This window comes from Cenococcum geophilum (genome assembly GCF_001692895.1).
Source record: "Cenococcum geophilum 1.58 unplaced genomic scaffold K441scaffold_14, whole genome shotgun sequence".
NCBI lineage: Eukaryota > Fungi > Ascomycota > Dothideomycetes > Gloniales > Gloniaceae > Cenococcum > Cenococcum geophilum.
The window spans coordinates 228,324-252,161 of NW_027137572.1; the positions used below are offsets into that span (position 1 = coordinate 228,324).

The following is a 23,838-nucleotide window of genomic DNA, read 5'->3' on the forward strand; positions in this document are numbered from 1 at the left end:
CTTTTATGGGTTAGTAGGTTATCTAAGGTTATAACGATCTTTTCTTATAGCCGGATTGTTAGCTTATTGTATAGGTCTAATTAGTAGTTTTTAAGGGGAACCTGGCCTTCTCCTATAAGGTGTAGGAATTAAGTCTAAAATTCGGCAAAGGGTTGGTTCGGTTTTATTATTAGGTAATTATAGTTATAACGGGCATCCCGTACTTTATTTGGGTTAACATAAATAGCCGCTAGGTGCCGTATTATCTTATTAACAGATATAAATTGGATAAGGGAGTCGTCCTTAAACTTGGCTTAAAGGTGCCGTTAGGCGTCCCTAGTGGTTTAACCAAAGAGGTAAAGTATTTTAGCTTTTTCGGAAAGAAAATAGTTATGGTTAACGCGGAGCTTTCCTTATACTTAAATCCTCTAATTCTTAAAGGTAGGGTCTATCCTGTTAGATAGTAGTAGGGGGTTAGGGAGCTTAACGGACTTTAATTGCTTTATTATTATATCCATACTCCCTAATATATCGCATTTAGTAGAGTAAATAGGTTAACTAGGGCTTTAAGAAGGGGAAGCCAGGCTATTTCATAGGGCCGCAAGGCTTTCTAGGATCTCTTATAGGGTCTCTTATATATTTCTCGCTTTAAGATAATCGGCTTCCTGGCTGGCTGCGAGGGCGCAAATCTACTCGCGTATATCTACGATATTATTATTATCTTCAATTTCTAATCCTAATTGGATCTTAGGTTCCTCTTGGGTAGAGGCAGCTCTTTTAGATAAGCTTGCTTTAGGTGCCATTATTAGCTTCCTAAGGTTCGTCAGTATTATACGCTTTAGTTTCGATTCCGGGGGTACAGGTCCAGTCCTTTCTAGCTTATAAGGTGGAATATTATCTAGGCCTTCCCAGGCAATATAGAGTTGTTTTAGTGTCTAAGTATAGTATATTAATGCGTCGTTGCAGACGAAGTTTCTTTAGGGTAGGATATTATTAAGGCCTTCCTAGGCAAGGTAGGGAAAGCTTAGTATAATGTTACGGCTTAAACAAATGCCTCTGAACCGAAGCTTGAACGAATACTATATTACCAAGATACTAAGCTAAAGAGAAGGAAAAGGGGTCGCTAGGACCGATGTAAACAAATATATAGGGTAAGCCGCTAAGGCGCTAGCTTTAGGCGGGCCAATCGCAAGTCGGCAGAATATGGCAGAATTTGGCAGGTAACGTGCGATAGCGCCGTTACATAGTATATACTTAGGTCGATACTATAGCGCAGCCTACCTTATATAAAATATAAAAGTGATACTTTAGAGGGTAGTATAAGTTAATAGATTGTATATGCCTAATATATACTAGGCATATATAGCTTATAATCTTTTTAAATGCTTTAAATTTTATATTAACAAAGTATTTGCATATGCCCTGCATATGCAGGGTATATACGCTAGAATATTTGCAATTTGGGATTGGCAACTGCATTTTCTATTTTATTTGAATTGCATATGCATTGCATATGCGTAGGCTGAGCGTGGTACGAAGCTGAGCGTGGTCCGAGGTTAAATTTGAAGTTCGGACCACGTTGAACTTTTGGACCACGCCGAGCTTTTTTCGGACCACGCCGAGCTGTAAGCCCGGCAGCCGCGTTCTGGTCGCCCGGCTTCAGGTATCCCTTACACAGGTGGTTGAGCCCACAAAGCTGTGGCCCGTGCGCGATCCAATTAGAATTAGGCGGTCTAGTGTTCTGCCGAATCACACTTCTAGACTTTTGGTGTTCCTCGCACGGAGCACCAGTTTATACACATCACCTGTGCAAGGGATACAGCCACAGCCATATCTCTGTTGACAAGTGGCTGACTAAGAGGGTATCCCCTAGCTTATCGCGACTACCACAGTTTGACAGCGCTCTCTCCTGCAGATAGATACAACGCCCCATCAAATTTGTCCATAAAGCTGAAAAGGGTAGAAGTTGAGCTTGATTACCTCAGCGTCGGCGCTGGGAATGCCGACTTGTGGATGAAGAGAAACATGCGGAACGTTGGTCCCCCAACGCAAATTTTGACCCGAGTTTATAACCTAAAGCTTTAACTTAGAGCTTTATTATATAGACTTTAATTAATATATATAGAGATGAGGTTTTCCAGGGGGAGACCCCCTGGGACCCCCCTATATAGAGCTTTTGCTTAATTTAGAAGTTGTCACAGCTTAAATAAATGCCTCTAAACCGAAGCTTGAACGAATGCTGTATTACAAAGATACTAAGCTAAGGAGAAGGAAAAGGGGTCGCTAGGACCGATGTAAACAAATATATAGGGTGAGCCGCTAAGGCGCTAGCTTTGGGCGAGCTAATTGTAGGTTGGCAGAATATGGTAGAATTTGGCAGGTAACGTGTAATAGCGCCGTTACATTACCCCCCTCTTTAAAAGAAAAGCCTGCCCTTAGGCTTAATTAGAAATAAGATAGCACTAGGCTTATAAAATATAAGATTACAAAATATAAGATAAGAAAAGAAAGAAGATATAAGCGCGTTTAGACTTAGTACTAAAAAGCGACTATATATTAAGTAGAAGTGCTAGGCTAGGAAGAGTAGCCGCTAAAAGTCTTAACAAGGATCTAACTAATTAGACAACTTTAACCAGCGGTTAAAGTTCCTAGACATCTAAAGTTTTTATAGTACTGGCAGAATATGGCAGAATTTGGCAGATAGCTGTATTAGGGCTTTAGGGCGTTCTTATCCCTATACTTCTCCGGTAACTTATTATCTTTATTATACTAGCATTCTATCTACCTATCTAAGTACTTTAGGGGTTTAGGTATGTTAGGGTATTAGTTATAAAACTCTTTAAGCTTCTAGGGGTAGCCTATAAAGTTCTATATAGGGTACTAGGTATTAGCGACTTAGTTAATCAAGGTATAAGCATAGTAAGAAGGATGCATATAAGCCTATACAATTAGATTGTCTATAAACGAGGATCTAAAGCTAGAGAAAGGAAAGGAGAAGAAGAGCAGCGCCGGTCAAAGTAGGGTTCTTTTATGCGGTCCTTTAGTTATATAACCGTAAAGTTCTATTAAGTTCTGCTAGTTAAGTTCTGCTAAGTTCTACTAGGTTCTACCAGTGCCGTAATATTACCCCCCCCTCTATAAAAGCCTGCCCTTAGGCTTTATATATCCGTATTATACCTATAGGGCGTTCTTATCCTTATACTCTTCCGGTAGCTTATTGTCTTCGCTATACTAGCACTCTATTTACTCGTCTAGGTACTTTAGGGGTCCTAGTTTATTAGGGTAACGGCTATAGAATTTTTAAAGCTTATGGGGACTGCTAATAAGGTTCTATATAGGGTACTAGGTAGGATCTGGGTTATAGCCTTTCCAACTAACGCGGTACTTTAGCGTTTTCCTTACTAGTTTATAGGCCAGTATTTCTTTAATTTCCTATTCGTTATTATTATTGACTTAAACCAATAGGGGAGGTTTATTCTTTTGTCTAGGTAGTAGGTTATTTATAGCTTTCTGTAACTTATCTAGTAAGAAAATAGGGTAGACCTTAATTAAATCTAGGAGCTTTACTTTATATGAGTTACCAATCTTCTTAAGGACCTTATACGGTCCTGCCATCTAATAGTCTAGCTTATAGCTAGGCCGTCCTATCTTCTAGTTCTTTATTATAACCTAGACTATATTACCTACGGTAAAGTCAGGCTCTCGCCTATACTTATTTGCCTACTATTATATTAATTTTTAGGCCTTTTTTAGATTTATACGGGATACCGTCTAGGCTTCTTCTAAGCGCTTAGCGTACTACTAGGCTTCCTTATAAGATAGTTTTTTGTATATAGTCTAGGGTCCTTCCAGTCTTTCCTAGTTAAAGCTAGTATAGGGTAAGTAACCTATTTCTAGTTAAATTGGGGCAAATCCAGTAGAGTTATAGGGTAGGGTTGCTTAAGCATAGTCTATTAGGGGTAACAGCTCGGCCCAGTTATCCTAGAAGTAGTTAATAAAAGGCCAGAGTCTCTAGTCTAAATATTAATTTATAATCTCCGTTTAGCTATCTATCTAGGGGTAGTATACTATAGAAAGCTTTAGCTTAATACCTAGGATCCGGGTAAACTCGTTCTAAAAGGCTAATATAAACTACGGCCCGCGATTAGATATAATAGTATTTAGTAGTCCGTAGATTTAGTAGATATAGTAGATATACAGTTAGGCTGCCTCTTTAGCATTAATATTCTTATAATAGGGGATTAAGAACGGGCGCTTGCTAAAGCGGTTAATTAGAATTATAACTATATTATATCCGTTACGGTCTAGAGGTAGCTTATAAAAGTCTATAGAGATATACTATTAGGGGCGGTTAGGTATTAGGAGGGGTTTTAATAGTCCTAGGGTCTTATCTTATAAAATTATAGACCTACAATAGTTATTGCAATTCTATACGTAACGGTTAATATCCATAACTATTCCGGGCCAGTAGTAGCGGTTACTAATAATCTTGCGGGTTTTATTCTTTCTAGGGTAGGCTATAGAGACCTAGGTATATACTTTAGTAATAAGTTAAGTCTATAAGTTCTGCTCCTTTACTACCACTAGCCGTTCCCAGTATTTTAATAGTCCACTTTTAAGGGACTAAGGGCTAGCGACGTTCTTTGCCTTTTTACGGTACTCCTATAGGGAAGGGGCCGTACGGTTTACTTACAGCAGTTTATTAATAAAGTTAAGTTCTATAGAGTTAATAGGGTATATTTTAGCGTCTAAAGAGTCTATATTTAGTTCTGCCCATATTTAGGGGTTTAAGGTACTTTAGTTGTAGTAGCGCCTAGGTCTGTAATAAGATCTTCGCGGCTATCTAGTTATTTATATCCTATTCACGCCTTATAAAAGCGTCCGCACGGTTAGTAGCGCCTAGCCTATATATAATTAGGAAGTTAAATTAAGATAGGGTGTCCGCCTAGCATGCCTATTAGGCTATAAAGGCCTTTATTATTATAAAATATTCTAAGGCCTTATAATTGGAAACTACCTAGATAAACTTAGGGGTGCCTTCTAGTTAGGCTCGCTAGTACTAAAAGCTAGAGATAATAGCCAGTATTTCTTTATTATAAATTGGGTAGTTTAGCTTAGCATCTATTATAGTCTTTAAATAGTAAGCAATAGGGTGCCATTCTCCGTTTGTTTACTTTTAGGAGTAAACGCTAGCTATAACGCTATTTAAGGCATTAGTTTTTAGTATTAAGGGCCGTTTTAGGTTAAAGTAGGCGAGTAAGGGAGTAGAGACCAGTTATTTCTTAAGCTTATTAAAGGCCTACCTATATACAGTATTAAAGTAAAAGGGCTAGTCCTTGCGGGTAAGTTAGCTTAGGGGCCAGGTAATCCTACTATAGTTCTTAATAAAGCGTTAGTAGAAGTTACAGAACCCTAAGAATAACTATACCCCCTTTACGGTCCTTAGGGGTACCCATTAATTAATTACAGCTGTCTTTTCTAGGTCTACCTTAATTCCATTTATACTAATAAACCCTAGGTACTTTATACGCTTAACACTAAATTTTAATTTCCTAATATCGGCCTAGAGGTTGGCCTTATGGAGCCGTTATAGGACTTTATAGATATACTCCTTATATTCTAACTTATTCTTAAAGTAGATTATAATATTATCTAGGTAGGCCGTATAGAAGTTATTAAGGTAGTTAAAGAGTATATTATTTATATATCGCTAGTATATAGCTAGTCCATTAGTTAGTCTAAAAGGAAGTACTTTATATTTATATATTCCATAATAGGTCTAAAATATAATAAGATTTTCTAATTTAGGGTTTATCCTAATCCGGTAAAAAGCCTAACGAATATTAAGCTTAGTAAAGATCTTAGCTCTACTTATTTAGGCTAAAGTCTTATTAAGTAAGGGTAGTAGGTAGCGGTCCTTATAGGTTATATTATTAAGTTTGCGGTAGTTAATACAGAAACAAAGTCCTCTATTTAGCTTTTTAGTAAAGAGAATAGGCGAGTTAAAAGGGGCTTAACTGGGCTTAATAAAGCCCTTATTTAGGTTATTAATAAGGTACTACTTTATAGCCTATAATTTGGCGGTAGACTACTGACGAAGGGGGCTATAGCTAAGGGTGTTTTCCTTATCTAGTTTAATCTTAATCCTATAGTCGTACGGTTAGTAAGGTGAGAGTATATTAGACGCCGCCTTAGAAAATACATCCTTAAATTTCTAGTGTTAATAGGGTAGTTTCTATTCTACTAGCTCCTCATTAATAAGCTCGCCTTCCTATTTGCTCAGCTCTTTTTACTTTTCCTTAATTATTTAATTAATTTTATATAAGCTAGTAGTAAAGGTAACAGTATTAGGCTAAACCAGGTTTTAGTAGAATCCTATAGCGCTAATATAGCAGATATTAACTGGTAGAAGGTCTATAGGTTTCTTTACGGATATTTATTAAGCTGTATCTTATGGTATAGGGTTTATAGTCTTCCTTAGCTCACATTCTATTTTCTATAAGTTATCTTTTTAATCTATTAGTTTAGTATATTATCTAATATCCCTAGCCTTCCTTTATAGCTATATAGGGCCTAAGTTCTCCATAGGGGGCTTAGGTAGATTAGTACTAACTCCCTAGGTCTTTAGTGCGGGTAGCGTAGTATAAGTAACCTAGGGGCGGCATAGTATACGGATCCTTTACAGATTAAGCTATATATCCTTCTTAAAAGCCTAGTCCCTTCACATTATATTAGCCTAGTAAACAGTATTTATCTACGGCCGTATAAGGTTCTCTATTATAATACTAATTTCTTTTAAAAAGGAAGGGGTTAGGAGTAGGGTTTTAGGCTAGATAAGCCGCCTACTTTATATATTAAGCTATAAGCCTAAATAGGCTAGCCATTTTCTCCTTAAGATTATATTATAGTTTCCTAGGTCCGTAATAAGGAAGGGGATATTATACTGCCTTTGTTTATTAACGCAAAGGTAAATCCATAAGATAGTCTTAATAGGTGGACCTATCTATCTATTATACCCGCGAATAGGAATAGGCTTAGGCAGTTCTTTAAGGGGTATATTTAAAAAGTTAGCCAGCTTTACGGTATACTAGGTGTCTATTAAGGTAAAGGCATTTACTCTAGAGTTAGCTAAAGTAGAGGTTAAAACTTAATATCTATTACGGAATAAAGTATAAGGGATAGTGCAGCTTCTTTTACTAACTAGCTAACCTAAATTAACATATAATATATTAATCCCTTTTAACCCTAAAGAGGAGTCTTCCTCTAGGGTTCCTTTTTTTCTAACTTTATACTATTCTTTTGAATTAATAGGACCTTATTTGTCCCTACCTTTATTAGGTAGTTTCTTATAGGGTAGCCTAGTTAACCGTATAAAAAGCAAGCTCCTTAATCGCTAAGGGCCTATATATAGGGGTCGCTATATATAGGCCGGGTGTATACTAGACCTATAGTAGGGGTAGCTGCGCGGCTAGCTACTAGGTTAACTATAGGCTAAGCGGCTGGTGCTATAGGGGTTACCAATCGTACTAGGGCACTATAGGCCGTTCTTGTAGTACTTGCGGCCTAGTTTATAAGGTTTCTAGTTTTTAACTAATTAGCGTATGCCTTAATTTAACGGAGGCCTTAGTTAATAGCTAGGCAATAGTCTATAAGTTCCTTTAATATCTATGCTATAGTATAAGCTAGTAATACGGCCCGCTGTAGGTCTAGGGTAAGCTTATTAAAGAGGTCTAGTAGTAGGTCTTCCTAGGGGATCTAGGCCTACCTGGCTAGGTATAAAAAGCGGGTTTAAAAGGCTAAAAAGGTCTCCGTTGTTTTTATATTTAGGCTTTTATAGCTAAGGCGGGCGTTTTATACTTTAAAAGGGTCTTTATAAATAGAAGATAAGTATTTAATTATTTCTTCTTTAGAGATAAAGAGGTNTACTAAGTCTTTAGTATATNNCGGGCGTAAATACGTNTAGGCGTNTCNGCTAGTNCNGCCAAANACATANGCTATNNTNGCTTAGGNGNTNGGNAAGTNGTNNNNATTAACTTTAAGCTTATCCNNTAATTAAAGCTTCTANTTATTAAATATNGGGTNNNTTCNATCNNTAAGTAGCGGGGGATCNNCAACCTTTNCNNACCGCNTNNGTNCTATATAGGCCTTAGTAGNTCTACTAAGGCGCTAGAATAGGGCCTAAAGGACTATAGCAAGTCTTTAGTTATTTAATAATGACTTATTATTAGATATAGGGGTATCTCTAGCTTTAAGCAGCTCTCGCAGTTGTTTAATTTTAGTATTAGCTGCCGCAAGCTCCGCCTAGGGGGTTGAAACGTTAATTATTTCTTTATCTAAAGTATTTAAGGGTCCTGCAGCTGCTTTACCTACTGCTATATTTTATAGCATGGTGGTAGGGGTATTAGGTAATCCTAGGTAATTTCTTTAGAGGTTCTGATCTATATATATCTTATAGGTCCTTTCTTTAAGGTTCTGTTCTTTTCCTTTAGGTCCTGTCCTTATAGTCCTAGTAATGTCCTTAGGGTCTTATTCTATGTTCTTGTCCTATTTATAGTTTTATAGATATATTTAAGTTCCTTCTTAGGAAGAAAAAGTAGAATAAGCTTTAGATAATATTAGCAACTTAGTTAATCAAGGCATAAGTACAGCAAGAAGAATACATGCAAGCCTATATAATTAGATTGTCTATAAACGAGAATCTAAAGCTAGAGAAAAGAAAGGAGAAGAAGAGCAGCGCCGGTTAAAGTAGGGTTCTTTTATACGGTCCTCTAGTTACGTAACCGCAAAGTTCTGCTAAGTTCTGCTAGTCAAGTTCTACTAAGTTCTGCCAGGTTCTGCCAGTGCCGTAACACTAGGTTAGGTCCAGGTTATAGCCCTTTTATTAGATATAGTATTTTAATATTCCCCGTACTATCTTATAGGCTAGTATTTTATTAACTTCCCATTTATTATTACTGTTTACTTAAATTAGTAGGGGAGGCTTGTTCTTTTATCTAGGTAATAAGTTATTTATAGCTTTCTATAACTTATCTAGTAAGAAAATAAAGTGCACCCTAATTAAATCCGGGAGCTTTACCTTATATAAGTTACCTAACTTCTTAAGAACCTTATACGGTTCTGCTATTTAGTAGTCTAACTTATAGCTAGGTTATTTAGTCTTCTAATTCTTTATTATAACCTAGACTATATTACTAGGGGCAAAGTTAGGCTCTTAATAGTGTTTGTTCGCCTACTGTTTTATTAACCTTTAGGCTTTTCCTAGGTTCTTATAGGCTACTATTTAGGCTTTCTCTAAGCGTTTAGCGTACTATTAGGCCTTATTATAGGATAGCTTCTCTTATATAGTCTAGGGTTCTTCTAGCCTTTTTTAGTTAAAGCTTATATGGGGTAAGTATTCTATTTCTAGCTAAATCGGGGCAAACCCTATAGAGTTATAGGGTAGGGTTACTTAGGTATAGTCTATTAAAGGTAGCAGTTTAGACTAGTTATCCTAAAAGTAGTTAATAAAGGGCCTAAACCTCTAGTCTAGGTACTAATTTATAATCTCCGTCTAACCGTCTATCTAGGGGTAATAAGCTATAAAAAGCTTTAGCTTAATATCTAGGATTTAGGTAAACTTATTTTAGAAGGCTAATATAAACTATAGCCTATAATTAAACATAATAGTATTTAGTAGTCCGTAAATTTGGTAGATATAGTAAATATATAGCCAGGCTGCTTCTTTAGCATTAATGTTTTTATAATAGGGAATAGAGAATGGGTGTTTGCTAAAGCGGTTAACTATAACTATAACTATATTATATCCTTTACAGTCTATAGGTAGCTTATAAAAGTCTATAAAGATATACTACTAAAGGCGCTTTGGTATTAGGAGTAGCTTAAGTAGTTCTAGGGTTTTATCCCGTGGGGTTATAGCTCTCTAATAGTCTTCGCAGTTTTATATATATTAGTTAATATCCGCAACTATTCTTAGCCAATAGTAGTAGTAGTTAATAATTTTACGTATCTTATTCTTGCTAGGGTATGCTATAGAAACTTAGTAATAAGCTTTACGGATTAGTTTAGTCCGTAAGTTATTAATATTAGGGACTATAAGCTGCTTCTAGTATAGGAGTAATCCTTCCTCTATTTTAAAATTGGGGGTTTTTTTTACGGCTTAGTCACAGAGGGCCTTTAGGGCGTTAGCTATATAGTTTATAATTAAAAGGTAGTTAATTAGCCCTATAGGTTTATCTAAGGACTCCTTTATTAGTGCTAGCTAGTTTTACTAAAAGTCTAGCTCCCTAAGGATCCGCGGGTTAAGCTATTTAGGGTAGAGGAGGGCGCGCGTCTAGTATAGGGTCTTTAGCTTATCCTAAGGTCCTATATCTTATTCTCTTTAGATTGGGGCATTAGCCTTAGAGTTTTGCTTACTAGAACAATATATAATTATAAAGAAGAATTATAAGAGTATTTCGGCCTACTAGGCCTACTATTTAGTAAGCTACTTTATAGTTATAAAGTACTTTAGGGCTTTATAATCTATATATATCTTAATTCTAAAGTTTATACCTTTAAGCTCTACGCGCTATTAGAATAGTAATTAAATAATAGCTAGTATTTCTTTATTATATACTTTATAGTTATACTTAACTAGGTCTATTATTTTTTAAAAAGAAGGTAATAGGGTACTATTTACCGTCCGGATATAGCTGTAATAGAATTCCTACTATAATCCTATTAGAAGCGTCTATTTCTAGTATTAATTTAAGGTCCAGGTTATAGTAATAAAGAATTAGGAAAGAGATAAGCCGATCTTTTATCTCTTTAAAGGCCTTTATATAGTTATTATTAAAGATAAAAGGCGTATCCTTCCTAGTTAGTTAAATAAGAGGTTTTTACTATAATTCCGTAGTTACGGATAAACTAGTAGTAGAAGTTATAAAAACTAAGGAAGGACTAGATCCCTTTTACTATATAAGGGGGCTTCTAGTTATAAATTACCTTTACCTTTTTAGAGTTAACCTTAATTCCTTTTATAGTTATAATAAACCTAAGGTACTTTATACGTTTTACCCTAAACTTATATTTCTTAATATTAACTTATAAGCCCGCGTTTTACAGTCTCTCTAGGACCTTCTTAATAAAAACTTAATACTTAAGTTCGTCGTCCGAGTATATAAGAATGTCGTCTAGGTATACTATATAGAATTTATCTAAATAATTAAAAAAAAAACGTTATTTATATACCTTTAGTATATAGCTAGTCCGTTTATTAGTCTAAAGGGAAGAACTTTATATTTATAGGAGCTATAATAGGTATAGAATATAGTTAAATCTTTAGATATAGGGTCTATTCTAATTTAGTAGAAAGCTTAACGGATATTAAGTTTAGTAAAGATCTTTACCTAGCTTAGACGTATAAGGGTCTTATTAATTAAAAGAATAGAATACTAATCCTTTTAAGTAATAGTGTTTAGCTTTTAATAGTTAATATAAAATCGGAGGCCTTTATTAGACTTTTTTATAAATAGGATAGGGAAAGTAGAAGGGGCTTAACTTAGCTCGATAAACCCTTTATCTAGGTTATTAATTAAGTACTACTTTATTACTTTTAGCTTATCCGTTAATTATTAGTAGAGGGGGCTATAACCTAGTAAGTTATTAGCTTTTAATTAAATTTTATAATTATATATTTAGTAAGGGGGTAACTTATCTAAAGCTATCTTTAAGAATATATCCTTGTAATTTATATAAATAGTAGGAAAAAGGCGTTTAACTAGTTCCTTATCAGTCTCCTTAGCTAGCTTTTCCTCCCTATTATTAATAATTTAGTTAATCTTATATAGGCTTATTATAAAGACCTTATTATCCTTCTGGTATATATTAAAGTAAAATACTATAACGCTAATTGCGGTAATATCTATAGTGGGGGGGTTATATAATAATAGGGGCGTATATAACTTTATAGACTTCTAGGGCACTAGCGTTATTATTACTCCTTTTAACTTCTATTATATCTTTTAGAGGTTATCCCTTATATCCTATTAATACGTTCTTTTCTATACCGGTTAAATCTACGCAATTTAGACGTTGTCTATATTACTATCTATCCTGCTTCTATATATAGAGTCCTCTTTAAATATAGCGCTTTAGGAGAGTATCTTTATTAGTATAGAGTTTTTTCTAGCTTTATAGCAGGTGTCTTTTTAGATAAAGGCTAGATTATAGGCCAGGATATCCTACTAGTAGGTAGGGTTAGCCCTTACGGCTAGTGTCTTACGGTTAGTTTAAATCTCCCTAATAAAGAAGGGTAACCTTAGTCTATCCTTTAGCTAGATAAACTGTCTTTATTATATATTTAACTAAATATTAAAATAGGACATCTATTTTTATCTAAGGATTATATTATAGAACCTTAGGTTTAGGATGTAAAAGGGGATACTATATTAGCGTCGTCCGTTAAGAGTAATATATAACTTTAAAATATGGGTAATAGGCTAACCGGCTTAGCCGTTATAGCCTTTTACCTAGATAGGCTTCTCTAGTCGGATAGCTTCTATATTTAGAAACTTGGCAATATTATTTATATAAGTAGTATTTATAAAGGCAAAGCTATTTATTTTAGTGTTAATAAGGGCAGTTATATTAACTCTATATCTATTTTAAGATACTATATATAGAACCGTAAAATGCTTTCCACCTATTAACTAACTAAGATTAATTTCTTTAAGATTAATAGGGTACCCTAGGGGGGAGTCTTTCCCTAGGGTTCTTCTTTTCCTAACTTATTAAACATTTCTTCTTCCTCTATCTCCTTAATATTACCTATATCCTTTAGCTCTAGGCAAGATAAGGTAAAGTAATCCTCTTTATTATAGTTGTAGTATATAGCTAAGGTAGGGTTAATTAGAGTATTACGGCGAATACTAGTTAATAGCGTAGTATATAGCTGGTTAGGCGTCGCTTACTAGTGCGTAGTTATAACCGCTTTTAGTATAAAAGTAGTTATAGCTTATCTTCCTACTCTAGCTCCTATAGGTGTGGCTAGCGAGTTCTAATCGCCATAGAGTCGCTTCTGCTAATTAGGATAGGCTTTAATCTACTTTAGTTCTAAGTCTAATAATAAGCAATAAGCTATAAGTCTATTATAAGTTAGTAGGTTATCTAAAGTTATAGCGATCTTCTCTTATAGCTAAATTATTAGCTTATTATATAGGTCTAATCGGTAGTTCTTAAGGGGAACCTGGCCTTCTCCTATAAGGTATAGGAATTAAGTCTAAAATTTAATAAAGGGTTAGTTTGGTTTTATTATTAGGCGATTATAGTTATACTAGGCGTCCTATACTTTATTTAGGTTAATATAAATAGCCGCTAGGTGCCGTATTATCTTATTAATAAATATAAATTAGATAGGGGACTTATCCTTAAACTTAGCTTAAAAGTGCTATTAGGCGTCCCCAATAGTTCGACTAAAGAGGTAGAGTATTTTAGCTTCTTTAGAAAGGAAATAGTTGTAGTTAACGCGGAGCTTTTCTTATACTTAAATCCTCTAATTTTTAAAGGTAGGGTCTATCCCGTTAGATAGTAGTGGGGGGTTAGGGAGCTTAATAGACTTTAATTACTTTATTATTATATCTATACTCCCTAGTATATTATATTTAGTAGAGTAAATAGGTTAGCTAGGGCTTTAAGAAAGGGAAGCTAGGCTATTTTATAGGGCCGTAAGGCTTTCTATAATCTCTTATAGGGTCTTTTATATATTTCTCGCTTTAAGATAATTAGCTTTCTAGCTATCTATAAGGGCGCGAATCTACTCGCGTACGTCTATAACGTTATTATTATCTTTAATTTCTGATCCTAATTAGATCTTAGGTTTCTTTTGGGTAAAGGCAACTCTCTTAGATAAGCTTACTTTAGGTACCATCGTTAGCTTTCTAAGGTTTATTAGTATTATATACTTTAGTTTTAATTCTAGGGGTATAGGTCTAGTCCTATTTAGCTTATAAGGTGGGATATTATCTAGGCCTTCCTAGGCAATATAGAGTTATTTTAGTGTCTAAGTATAGCGCGTTAATGCGTTATTATAGACGAAGTTTCTTTTAGGGTGGGATATTATTAAGGCCTTCCTAGGTAGGGTAGGGTAAGCTTAGTATAATGTTACGGCTTAAATAAATGCCTCTAAACCAAAGCTTAAATAAATACTATATTACGAAGATACTAAGCTAAGGAGAAGGAAAAGGGGTTGCTAGGACTAATATAAACAAATATATAGAGTAAGCCGCTAAGGCGCTAGCTTTAGGCGAGCTAATCGTAGGTTAGTAGAATATAGTAGAATTTGGCAGGTAATATGCAATAGCGCCGTTATAGAAGTAGTAGTAAGATTAAGGCGCCTTAGTTACCGCTAGGTAAGGATCTACTATAGTAACTAAGGCACCCTATTTAAGCTAGGCTTAAAGATTATATTGGTTATAAATATAGCACATATTTGGACTGTAGAGCTTTAATATAGAGCCCTTTACGTAGGATATAATATAGTAGATTATAATTTTAATTTAAAGCTTTATATACTAAATATTTTTAATGCCTAATAACTATTAACTATGTTATTGCCCACCTAGTTTAGACGTACGACGACGTAATGGCTCGGCGATAATATAATAGCTCGGCGCCGAGTAATGGGAGGAAGGGGAGAGAGGGGAGGAGATTATGGGTGGCTTGGCTACTGCAAGAAGGTTATAATATTAGTGTGGTGTTAAACTTTAAAAATTGTGTCCCGGGAGCTTAATTAACGACCCCTATATAAAATGTTAATAACGTTTAATTATAGAGCTTTAAACCGGTAGATATCTTAGGAATGCCTATTATAAGTAGCTCCAAGTATAAAATCTAGAATATTTAGTAGTGGTGTAAGTATGGGACGGGGGTGTATATTTGCGTTCCTAAATATCATTACGTAATACAATTTTTAGGTAACAAAAACTAGCTGTTAATATTACTCAACTAATACCTACCAGAGGCTTATCCGTCTTTCCTATCTTCTTTTTTACCCATCTTTTTATCTAATACTGTCTATATCGCCACGTTAACTAATAGATTCCTTAGTAGGGACTAAGGAGGAGTATTAGAGCACCTCTAGCTTTTATAAGGAAGAAGAAAAGAAAAGAGGAAGGTATAGAGGGAGTATTTATAGATAGGAGGAGGCCTATAAGTATAGGAGATTAGACAGCTATAATATAGCTATTAAACATTACTTAACTAATATATACTAGAGGCTCCTTTATCCTTCTTATCTTTTCTTTTGCCCGTTTTTTTATTTAATGCTATTTATATTACCACGTTAACTAATAGATCCCTTAATAGGGACTAAAAAGGAGTATTAAAGTACCTCTAGCTCTTATAAGGAAGAAGAAAAGAAGAAAGGAAGGTATAAAAAAGGGAGTATTTATAGATAGGAGGAGGCCTGCGAATAGAAGATTAGGTAGCTATAATATAGACGTTAATATTGCTTAGCTAATACTTACCGGAGGCTCCTCCGTCCTTCCTATCTTTTCTCTTACCCATCTTCTTATCTAATACTATCTATATCGCTATATTGACTAATAGATCCCTTAGAGAACCACTAGCTCTTATAAGGAAGAAGAAAAGAAGAAAGGAAAGTATAGAGGAGGGAGTATTTATAGATGGGAGGAGGCCTATAAGTATAGGAGATTAGGCAGCTATAATATAGCTATTAACGTTGCTTAATTGACACCTACTAAAGGCTCCTTCATTCTTCCTATCTTCTCTCTCGCCCGTCTCCTTATCTAATGCTATCTATATTGCTATATTAACCAATAGATCCCTTAGTAGAGACTAAGGAGTATTAGAGTACCCCTAGCCCTTATAAGGAAGAAGAAAAGAAGAAAGGAAGGTATAGAGAAGGGAGTATTTATAGACGGGAGGAGGCCCTATAAGTACGTAATTTAGTAAATACTAATAAGTATGAGATTCTCGTATAAGATGGGCTTAATTACTTACTAAAATACGGGGTGTCTCTGTTACTGTAGTGGCTACTATAGTAGTAGAGACGCCTTAAATATTTAATGTAACTAACTACTAAGGCTGTTAATAAGTAAAAGGTAGGCTACTGATATGGTGCGAATAATATAGTTATTAATATCGTTTATAGCCTGTTTTTACTTCTAGTGTATATGTAGATTGTCCTTATATTTGGCGTAGAGCTAGTTATAGGCAGTAAGCTAATTTAGGTCTAGCTTTGCTATTAATACAGCCGTAGGTAGTATATCCCTTAGTGTGGGCCAACTTAGTAGTTTTAGCTTTAGAAGATCGTCTTTCTTCTTAGATAGGTGGATATACTGCTATACCTTATTAGTTTTGGCTGTGTCTTAGATAATAAAGAACTATTAAATCTAATTAGATAGCTTATTAAGGATAAGGTTGGTTTTTAATTTAGTAGAGGTTATTATTTTTAGAATTTAATAGGTTAGGAAGGGTCTAGGTTAGGGTCTAGCTAGTATCTTAGTAGAACCTTATTTAGACATTCTAAAATTTTAATTTAATTTATTAGTTTGTTTATTAGTCGGATTTTGTTATAGGGAGCGCGATTAATAACCCCTACTAATAGCTCTAACTATGTCTAATTTTTAATTTATAAATCGGCAGATCTATAGGTAATAGTTATTTTAAGCAGCTCCAGGTGCGGTATATATAAAATCTTAACTATAGTGTATAGAAGTCGTGGCTGCTAATATGCGGTCCTAAGTAGTATATATTCTTAGAGGTTACATAACTCCTTATATAAGTGACATTTCCGCCCTTTAAAAAAAACTTAAAAAATTCTAAAAATCGATTAACGCTATAGACAGTAGTAATATTGATCTGGCAATACTGCTAATTCTCCCTATATACTATTATATGTATATCTAACAGCCCTAGAAGCGGTAAGAAGGTAGGATAAATAGGGGGGTTAAAATTTAGAAAATTGGATTTCGCGGTTAAGCTATTTAAAAGTTAGAAAACTAAGACAAATGCTATATTCTCTGCTTACCTTTAAGCCAGTATATAATTTCCTAATTAGGAAAAGTTGTTTACGAGTAGTTGCTACTGCCTCTATATAAAATCTTCTTATTATACCTCTTTGGTCTTACTTATAGATAACTAAAATTATTTTATATTAAACCTACGTTTAAATATAAGCCCTAAAAGCTTCTTAACTCATAAGACTGCTATATAGGTTAGCCTAACTATCTTATTTTTTTCCTTAATATCTAAAACTACCTAGTTAAGTATTAGGCCCTAGCTTTTATATATAGTAAGAGTAAAAGCTAGAGTAACTGGAAATTAACGCCGTAAGTAAAAGCCTTTTATACCCTCCTACTTATAAAGCACGGAAAATATAGGGACGACTTTCTTACTATCCTACTGAGTGAATAGGGCAGGTCTGTTGTACCTATCTACTATAATTAGTAGTGACTGAGGCTAATCCTTTTTAATATTCACGTGTCCCTTCTATATAATATTTTTAACTATACTAGTAGTACCGTTTACTAAGCCTAGTTTAACCTAGATATTCTATATTAGTATTACTTTCGCGCTAATATATAGGGCTAGATTATCTATAGTATTGCACTAATTAGGAGTAACTTTCTGCGCACCTATACTAGTATTAACTAACTTAATAGCTACTACTGGCTATAAAAGGTCGCGAAGCTAAGTAGTGTTATACTTACCTAGAGTAGCGCGTGTGCTATATAGCTAAATTGCGTTATTAAAGCCCGTAACCTTATTAGTGGATAAGCCCTACTTATACCTAGTTAAAAGAAGCTTCTAGGTTAAATTACTTATAGAATTACTACGTAGCTCTATAAGGGCGGTCCTAAATATAAAGCTCTTAGCGTTATTACTACCCTACCGCATAACTTAATCTAGGATAGTAGTTCGGTTAATTACCTTATAGGCTCTTTTTCCGTAGCTAATAAGCTCTAACGGCCTAGCGGGTAGATTACTATATAAGGCTGCCTAATTTATAGGGGGAAGCTAATAGAAATCGCCTACTAGCAAGATATTTAAGCCTCTAAAGTAGTCGTTATTACGCGTAGGGTAGATTTAATAGAGGCGGCGATTAATCTAGGCTAGATATACTTACCCAATTATAGATTTCTTATTAAGGACAAGATAGTAAATGTCCTTAAAAGCTTGCTATAGAGGCATAAGACTAGTAGTAGGTAATTTCTTAAACGGGCGATTTACTAGCAACCTGAATAGATTATAGGTAGTTCTGCCGTTAATATTAAAGGCAGCTACCTGGCGAGTAGAATGTTATATTTTTATGTTATCGAAATGACTCACTCTTTTACCAGAGATTGTGTTCCAACTACAACGGTTATATTCTTCTAAGTCATGAACAAGTTTTGTGTAGAAAAACTCTTTCAACGCAAATATTACAAAAACTCTCTGCGCATGCAATGTATTTGCTTTGCAAAGCTATGTGGCCTGCACGTGGGCTGAATTAGAACCGGAAGTTCTACACCTACAACCCTACAGCGTTCCGACAAGGACTCTTGCAAAGCTCACTAAAGTCAAGCACAAAGTTAAGCACATCTGCGCTTATAGAAACTCTTTGTATAAGGCTTCACTTAACTCTAATAGGAGCAACGCGTCTATGCTAGTTTAAATTGACTTTTCTTTCTCTCTCCCCCGCATCGTCTCCCCTAAAAATCCCTCAATAGTTACCCGAGGAATTTTGTGTCGTGGCGATAGTTTTGAAGTTCGTACTTTGTACTATGCATAGTGCCTGGTCCGTAGATCTATCGTGGCTAATTTCAATCCGTAATTCATCACACGACGGCTCGCTAAACCAAAATTTAACCTATCAGTCCAATCAACCTATAAAGTTATTCGTCTTAGTCTAGTTTAGATTGTGTCGAAAGCCAAATAGGGCCTAGTTCAGGGGTTCTGCAGGGGGGTCGCCCTCTACATAAATAGCCTAGATTTCCATCAATTTAATCCTCACACGAATTCTGACAGATTGGATTGGGTATATCTGAGCTTGCCTGGATAGCGTGGGAATACGTGTAGGAGAGGGTATATAGACGCGTTTGCGTGATTTTTAGTCTATATCGAGACTTAGCAGTATATTTATGGTTTGGGATCGATTACAATCCAACCTTGATAATTTCTCCAATCCGAGAGCCTCAATTAAAGAATTCAATCTATTAATCGAGGCCTAACTAAGACAAACAACGGCTTGTTGGCCACGCCGAGTGTATCTAATTAAATCATATAGGCAATGGTCTCAATTAAGTAGCACTGCGGTGGGTGGTTAATCATAGTAGAGTATCGTGGACATCGTACAGCGCGGCATTATTTATACAACAAAATTTAAGGAGTCAGCCGTGAAGCTTCAAGCTCGAATGTATACAATTAAAACTTTTCACACCCTTTAAGATGTCATTTTATCATATTACAGTTTCATCGTTCGTTCTATCTCTTCTTCCGTTCCTTACAGCGCAGCAGTGCTACGGTTGGCTGGGTCTGATGCTCCGGCAGCTTACAAGCTTTGCGCGAACGGCCGTGGAGTGTTGCTACAACATAGATCTGGGGCACCATGATCTTTGTTACGACAACGGCTTCTGCTATTCTTTGTGGTTTGGGGCCGTATACAGGACCGCTTGCATAGATCAAAGTTGGAACAATGGAAATAGATTTGTGTTAAATGGAGTAGTCAAGGAGATTAGCGCGTCGTTCGACAATGTGCCTCTCAACACCTAGACTGTAAGTATCCAGTAAGGCTCTGTCCATTTCGAAGGTTGGGAGTGCAGTGCCGGAACCGACAAGATTCACATATTCAAATGCTCTACTAACTTCCGCTCTTTCTAGTTAATGCCGACTCTATTGCACTCCTCAACTGATGCACAGATGGAAATCTTTGCTGTGGAGCGGCTGAAAATATTTACGAACTGCTGCAACGAAGGAACTGATGTTCCAGCAGACTGTTTCAGAGCTACCTGTAATCCCAACGTTCTCTATGCATACTTCGCCTGTAGCATACGCAACCGTCTCGAGGTTTGGAAATCGGATCGCTTCGAAAATCCGAAGCGGATACGCAGCAAAGCTCCAGTCCACTTGTCTTCTGATGAGCCTCGGGCCGCAACAGTAGCTTTGGCTGCTGGTATTCGGGGCAGGCATTCCAGTGAAGCATTGGAGCTCCAAATCTCCAGCCAACAGCATATCTCGGAAGGAACGGGCCGGGATGCAGGATCAACAGCTCCTCGCCATACGAAGAGCAAAAACTCCGCATCTTGTTGGGGTTGGATCAAAAGAAAAAGGGAAGCGCCGCTTAAATTCTCGAAGATCTGGCAGGTGTTCGGCGTGGACGACCGCAGGCCATTCAATGTCCCACGTCCCACCAAGCTAGTAGACGGCAGTCGCGGCGGCCAAGCATTTATGTGCGAACTACCCAGACCGAAGGACAACGAGGTGTACATGTACCCCATCGAGGAACAGGCGCGGATGCAGCTCTTGAGCGTCCTCTTGGTGGCCACATTGTTGATTAAAGACCAAGATTCTGAGGAATGGGAGGAAGTACTCAAAGAAGGCTTTCAGCTAGACAACAGTCTAGGGACAGTCTTCCAACGCCTGTTCGTTGAATTAGTCATTGTTAATTTCTTTTTAATATGCTTCATTGTCTCCATCTGTTATGCCCTCTGGGTCCGGCAAGGTTATGCCCTACGCCATACAGTTGTGCTCGTTGGCGTCCTGGGCCTATGGCGCCACTGGCCTTTTGATGCTGGGGGGCAATCCGAGGGTAAAAACAAACTACAAAAAAGGGTTTCCGGATCGCATCGAGGCACGTCTTTTGGAAAAGATCGATGTGGATGGCCACGATTGTCTCGGCATTCGGGACTTAGATCAGGCTGGAGACCTCGGGCTACATTTCGGGTCGCTGCATGGCTCTGTCTTTACTAAGGACGATGGTACCTGCAAAGTGCTTGGTCATATTGCCAAAAGAGTCTACTCTTTAGATTTAGAACTCGTGAGGACTACAGAATGGTACTTGGGCATCGCATGGTTCGCTCTCTACCTTGGTATTAGCATCATGCTCCAGATCGCCGGCACGAAGGTGGCTACAGTACTTTTGGAGGTCATGGCTGTTGTTATTCTCATTTTAACCTCGGTCTTTCGGGGTTAAGGCATCTTGGGTCTAGAGGGGAGAATGATACCTAGGTGGAAAGCATGGCCAGGCGCTAAGTGCGGGGCTCTACTTTAGGGAAAATGGAATCATGAGCAGGTGTTTGAGCACCTTCTACAACCCGACTGCTCGATGAGATTCTACTTACCGAGCAATATGAAGTCAGTATCCTCACTGCCACACCAGCATTCTAACCATAGCATTGTACTTAAGTAGGTTATGAGAGATGGGCATGAGGCATTAGTATACGTTTTGTAAATTGCTACTGCTGTGGATTGTACGATAAGCTGCAAAAGGCTCCTGAGGACGGAAATAAAATTTAGCTTTGCCGCCAATTTATTGACGCGAAGTTGTTGCTTATCGTATATGCACTCGGCGTTCCTTCTCGTGATCAATATACTCATCTATGCAAACTCCTATAATCCTGTACTGATCGATGACATTGTTTCTGCATATGAGCAAGTTCCCGGAGCCTCCGGTTGGCACGTAGCCATAGTCTCTCATTCCGTCCGTAATGCCGTGGCTAAAATCCTCTCTTACAAGAGCCTTGCCACTGGGCCACGGCAGTTTGGGAAGTACGATCTTGTCGACTTTTGTGCTCCTGCAGCTGGAGGCATAAGACTTGTGGGCGTTGATGTCGCCTGCGAATGCTACCAGGTTGAAGGTCTTGCCTACGTCCCCGACTTGCACCAACCCCACTCCGTCTTTCAGGGCTATTCGATCGTCATCGTCTACGGTTGCGTAGGCGTCGCCGAGGAAACTATCCTTCACCGCGGATATGGCTTCGAATATGAACGGGAATGGAGCGACTATCGTGCACCCGCAATTGATGCGGACTTCGCAGGAAATTCTCGCCGTACTTTCGTTCGCCAACCGGGATCCACAGCGGGCTATGTCTATGTCTACCATCCTGTAGTTCATCGACATGTTGTGGGTCCTAAGGTACCACTGGTCTGGGTTTTCCCACGTGGTGCCGCTCACGCACCTGTCGATCCAAAGAGCCGGCTTCGCGTTGGGATCGCTGACCGTCCAATATGGCTGGAACTTGCCGAGCAGCCTCCTCCTATACGCAACAACGTCGTAGCCAGGGTCCATAATGGCTCCCAAGATCGTTGCACATTGCACCAATATCCTGCCTGTCTCGTCCTTGATCACATTCCTGGGTTGATCGTAGGTGGGTATCTGCTCGCTACTGAACATGCCAGTTTTGACTGACTTCCCGCAGTTGCAGCCCTTGAAGTAGAACGGGAAACCTTTTTCCTGTTGGCTGAGCCGGATCTTCATGTACTTTCGCGGGACTCCTTTAATACTTGTCTCGGCCGTGGCCTTCGCATGGCCTTTTGACTTCAGTCTTCCTAGGTTGACAACCCCGGCAAAGCAATCGGTGGTCATAGCCCCGCTGTAGTTTTCTACCACTGGTATCCAATCCCACTCTCCCCTTTCTCGGCTGCTTATTGCGAGCTTAGTCCACGCTAACCCAGTCTTGTTGGATAGCTGCTTGAAGAAATTGAACGAGATCCTGCCCAGATCGTCTCCGGATAAGTCCCTCTTCACCTCCTCCGACGAGAATAGTCCGTTGAAGATGCCCAGGAGCCCCCTGAATATGTCCATATTTTTTCTGCACTGCCGCGGCGTAAGGGAAACGGCCGAGAATATGTTGCTTATCCCCTTGTAGTTCTCGCGCCACCACCATGGACCTCCATTTATGATGTCCGCTCTTGCTCCGCCAATCCCTCTAACCTGCATCTGCAAGCTATCGAGGGCCTCCTTATCCTCCGCTATTACCCTGAGAATCGTGTTGACCGATGCGGTATTCACGACTCTGCAGCCATCTATCCACACCCATAGCTTGTAGGCCTTGTCCTTAGAGTCTGTGGCTAGGTCCATCCAGGTATTGAGCTCCCCTATATAATCTATGCGCTGGGGATTTACTGCCCACAGGGTTATATTCTTCCCGAGGATCATTTCCTGGAACGTCCACACCCTGGTGAAGTACGGGTTGTCGAACAGCGACCTGACGTGGTTGATGCACGTCGCGTAGCAGTTCAGCACGCCCATGTCGACGGCGGCGGACCTCACAATCTTCATGTCCACGGGGAAAGCCCAATCATCACTGTTCGCCCACTTGGACAGGCGCTTGGTCAAGTTCTCAGTCAGCCTAGCCTCCGAGGCGAGCGCCGCCCCGNCCATGTGGGTAAGTATGTGGTCGATGAACTTCAGGTTGTCCACGATTTCCTGCGGATTCCACACCTGGGGTATATCGAGCAGGATGTGGCACGTGCGAGCGCTCTTGTAATACTCGAACATCTTGGCTATCTCAACGGCCTTCTCATCCTCGTCTTCCTGGTTTAAGCATACGCAATCACACCACAGATACTTCGCGCCGGAGCTGACCATCAGCCTTTGGATGTCCTTTAATTTATTCTTGTGTATGGTCACTCCCCAGGTTACTCCCGGTATTCCGGACATGTATGGGTCAACCGGGTCGCCCCAGGTGTAGGAGATAATGTCGAAGTACTCCACCCCGCCAGGGCGGGGATCGAAAACGAAGAATTCCCCATCGACATAGCCGAGGAGCCTCGAAGGGAGGACAGTCGCCATGGCGAAGATTGTATTGTCGCTAGGGTTGATGTCGCAAGTTCACCGAAAGGCAAAAGGGGAGATTTTGTGGGAAGAGGCTGAAGAAA

General features: G+C 38.0%; 1 protein-coding gene across 1 annotated transcript; it reads right to left on the reverse strand.

The window, feature by feature from the left end:
* Positions 1–21,161: 21,161 nt before the first annotated feature.
* On the reverse strand, positions 21,162–23,828 carry K441DRAFT_695116 (uncharacterized protein). The gene is made up of 2 exons (XM_067652786.1): positions 21,300–23,828; positions 21,162–21,220 (listed from the first exon to the last, which is right to left on the reverse strand). Exon 1 carries the CDS (start codon positions 23,750–23,752, stop codon positions 21,509–21,511), a length of 2,244 nt encoding a protein of 747 aa, XP_067505591.1. The 5' UTR covers positions 23,753–23,828; the 3' UTR covers positions 21,162–21,220; positions 21,300–21,508.
* Between the last annotated feature and the right edge of the window lie 10 nt (positions 23,829–23,838).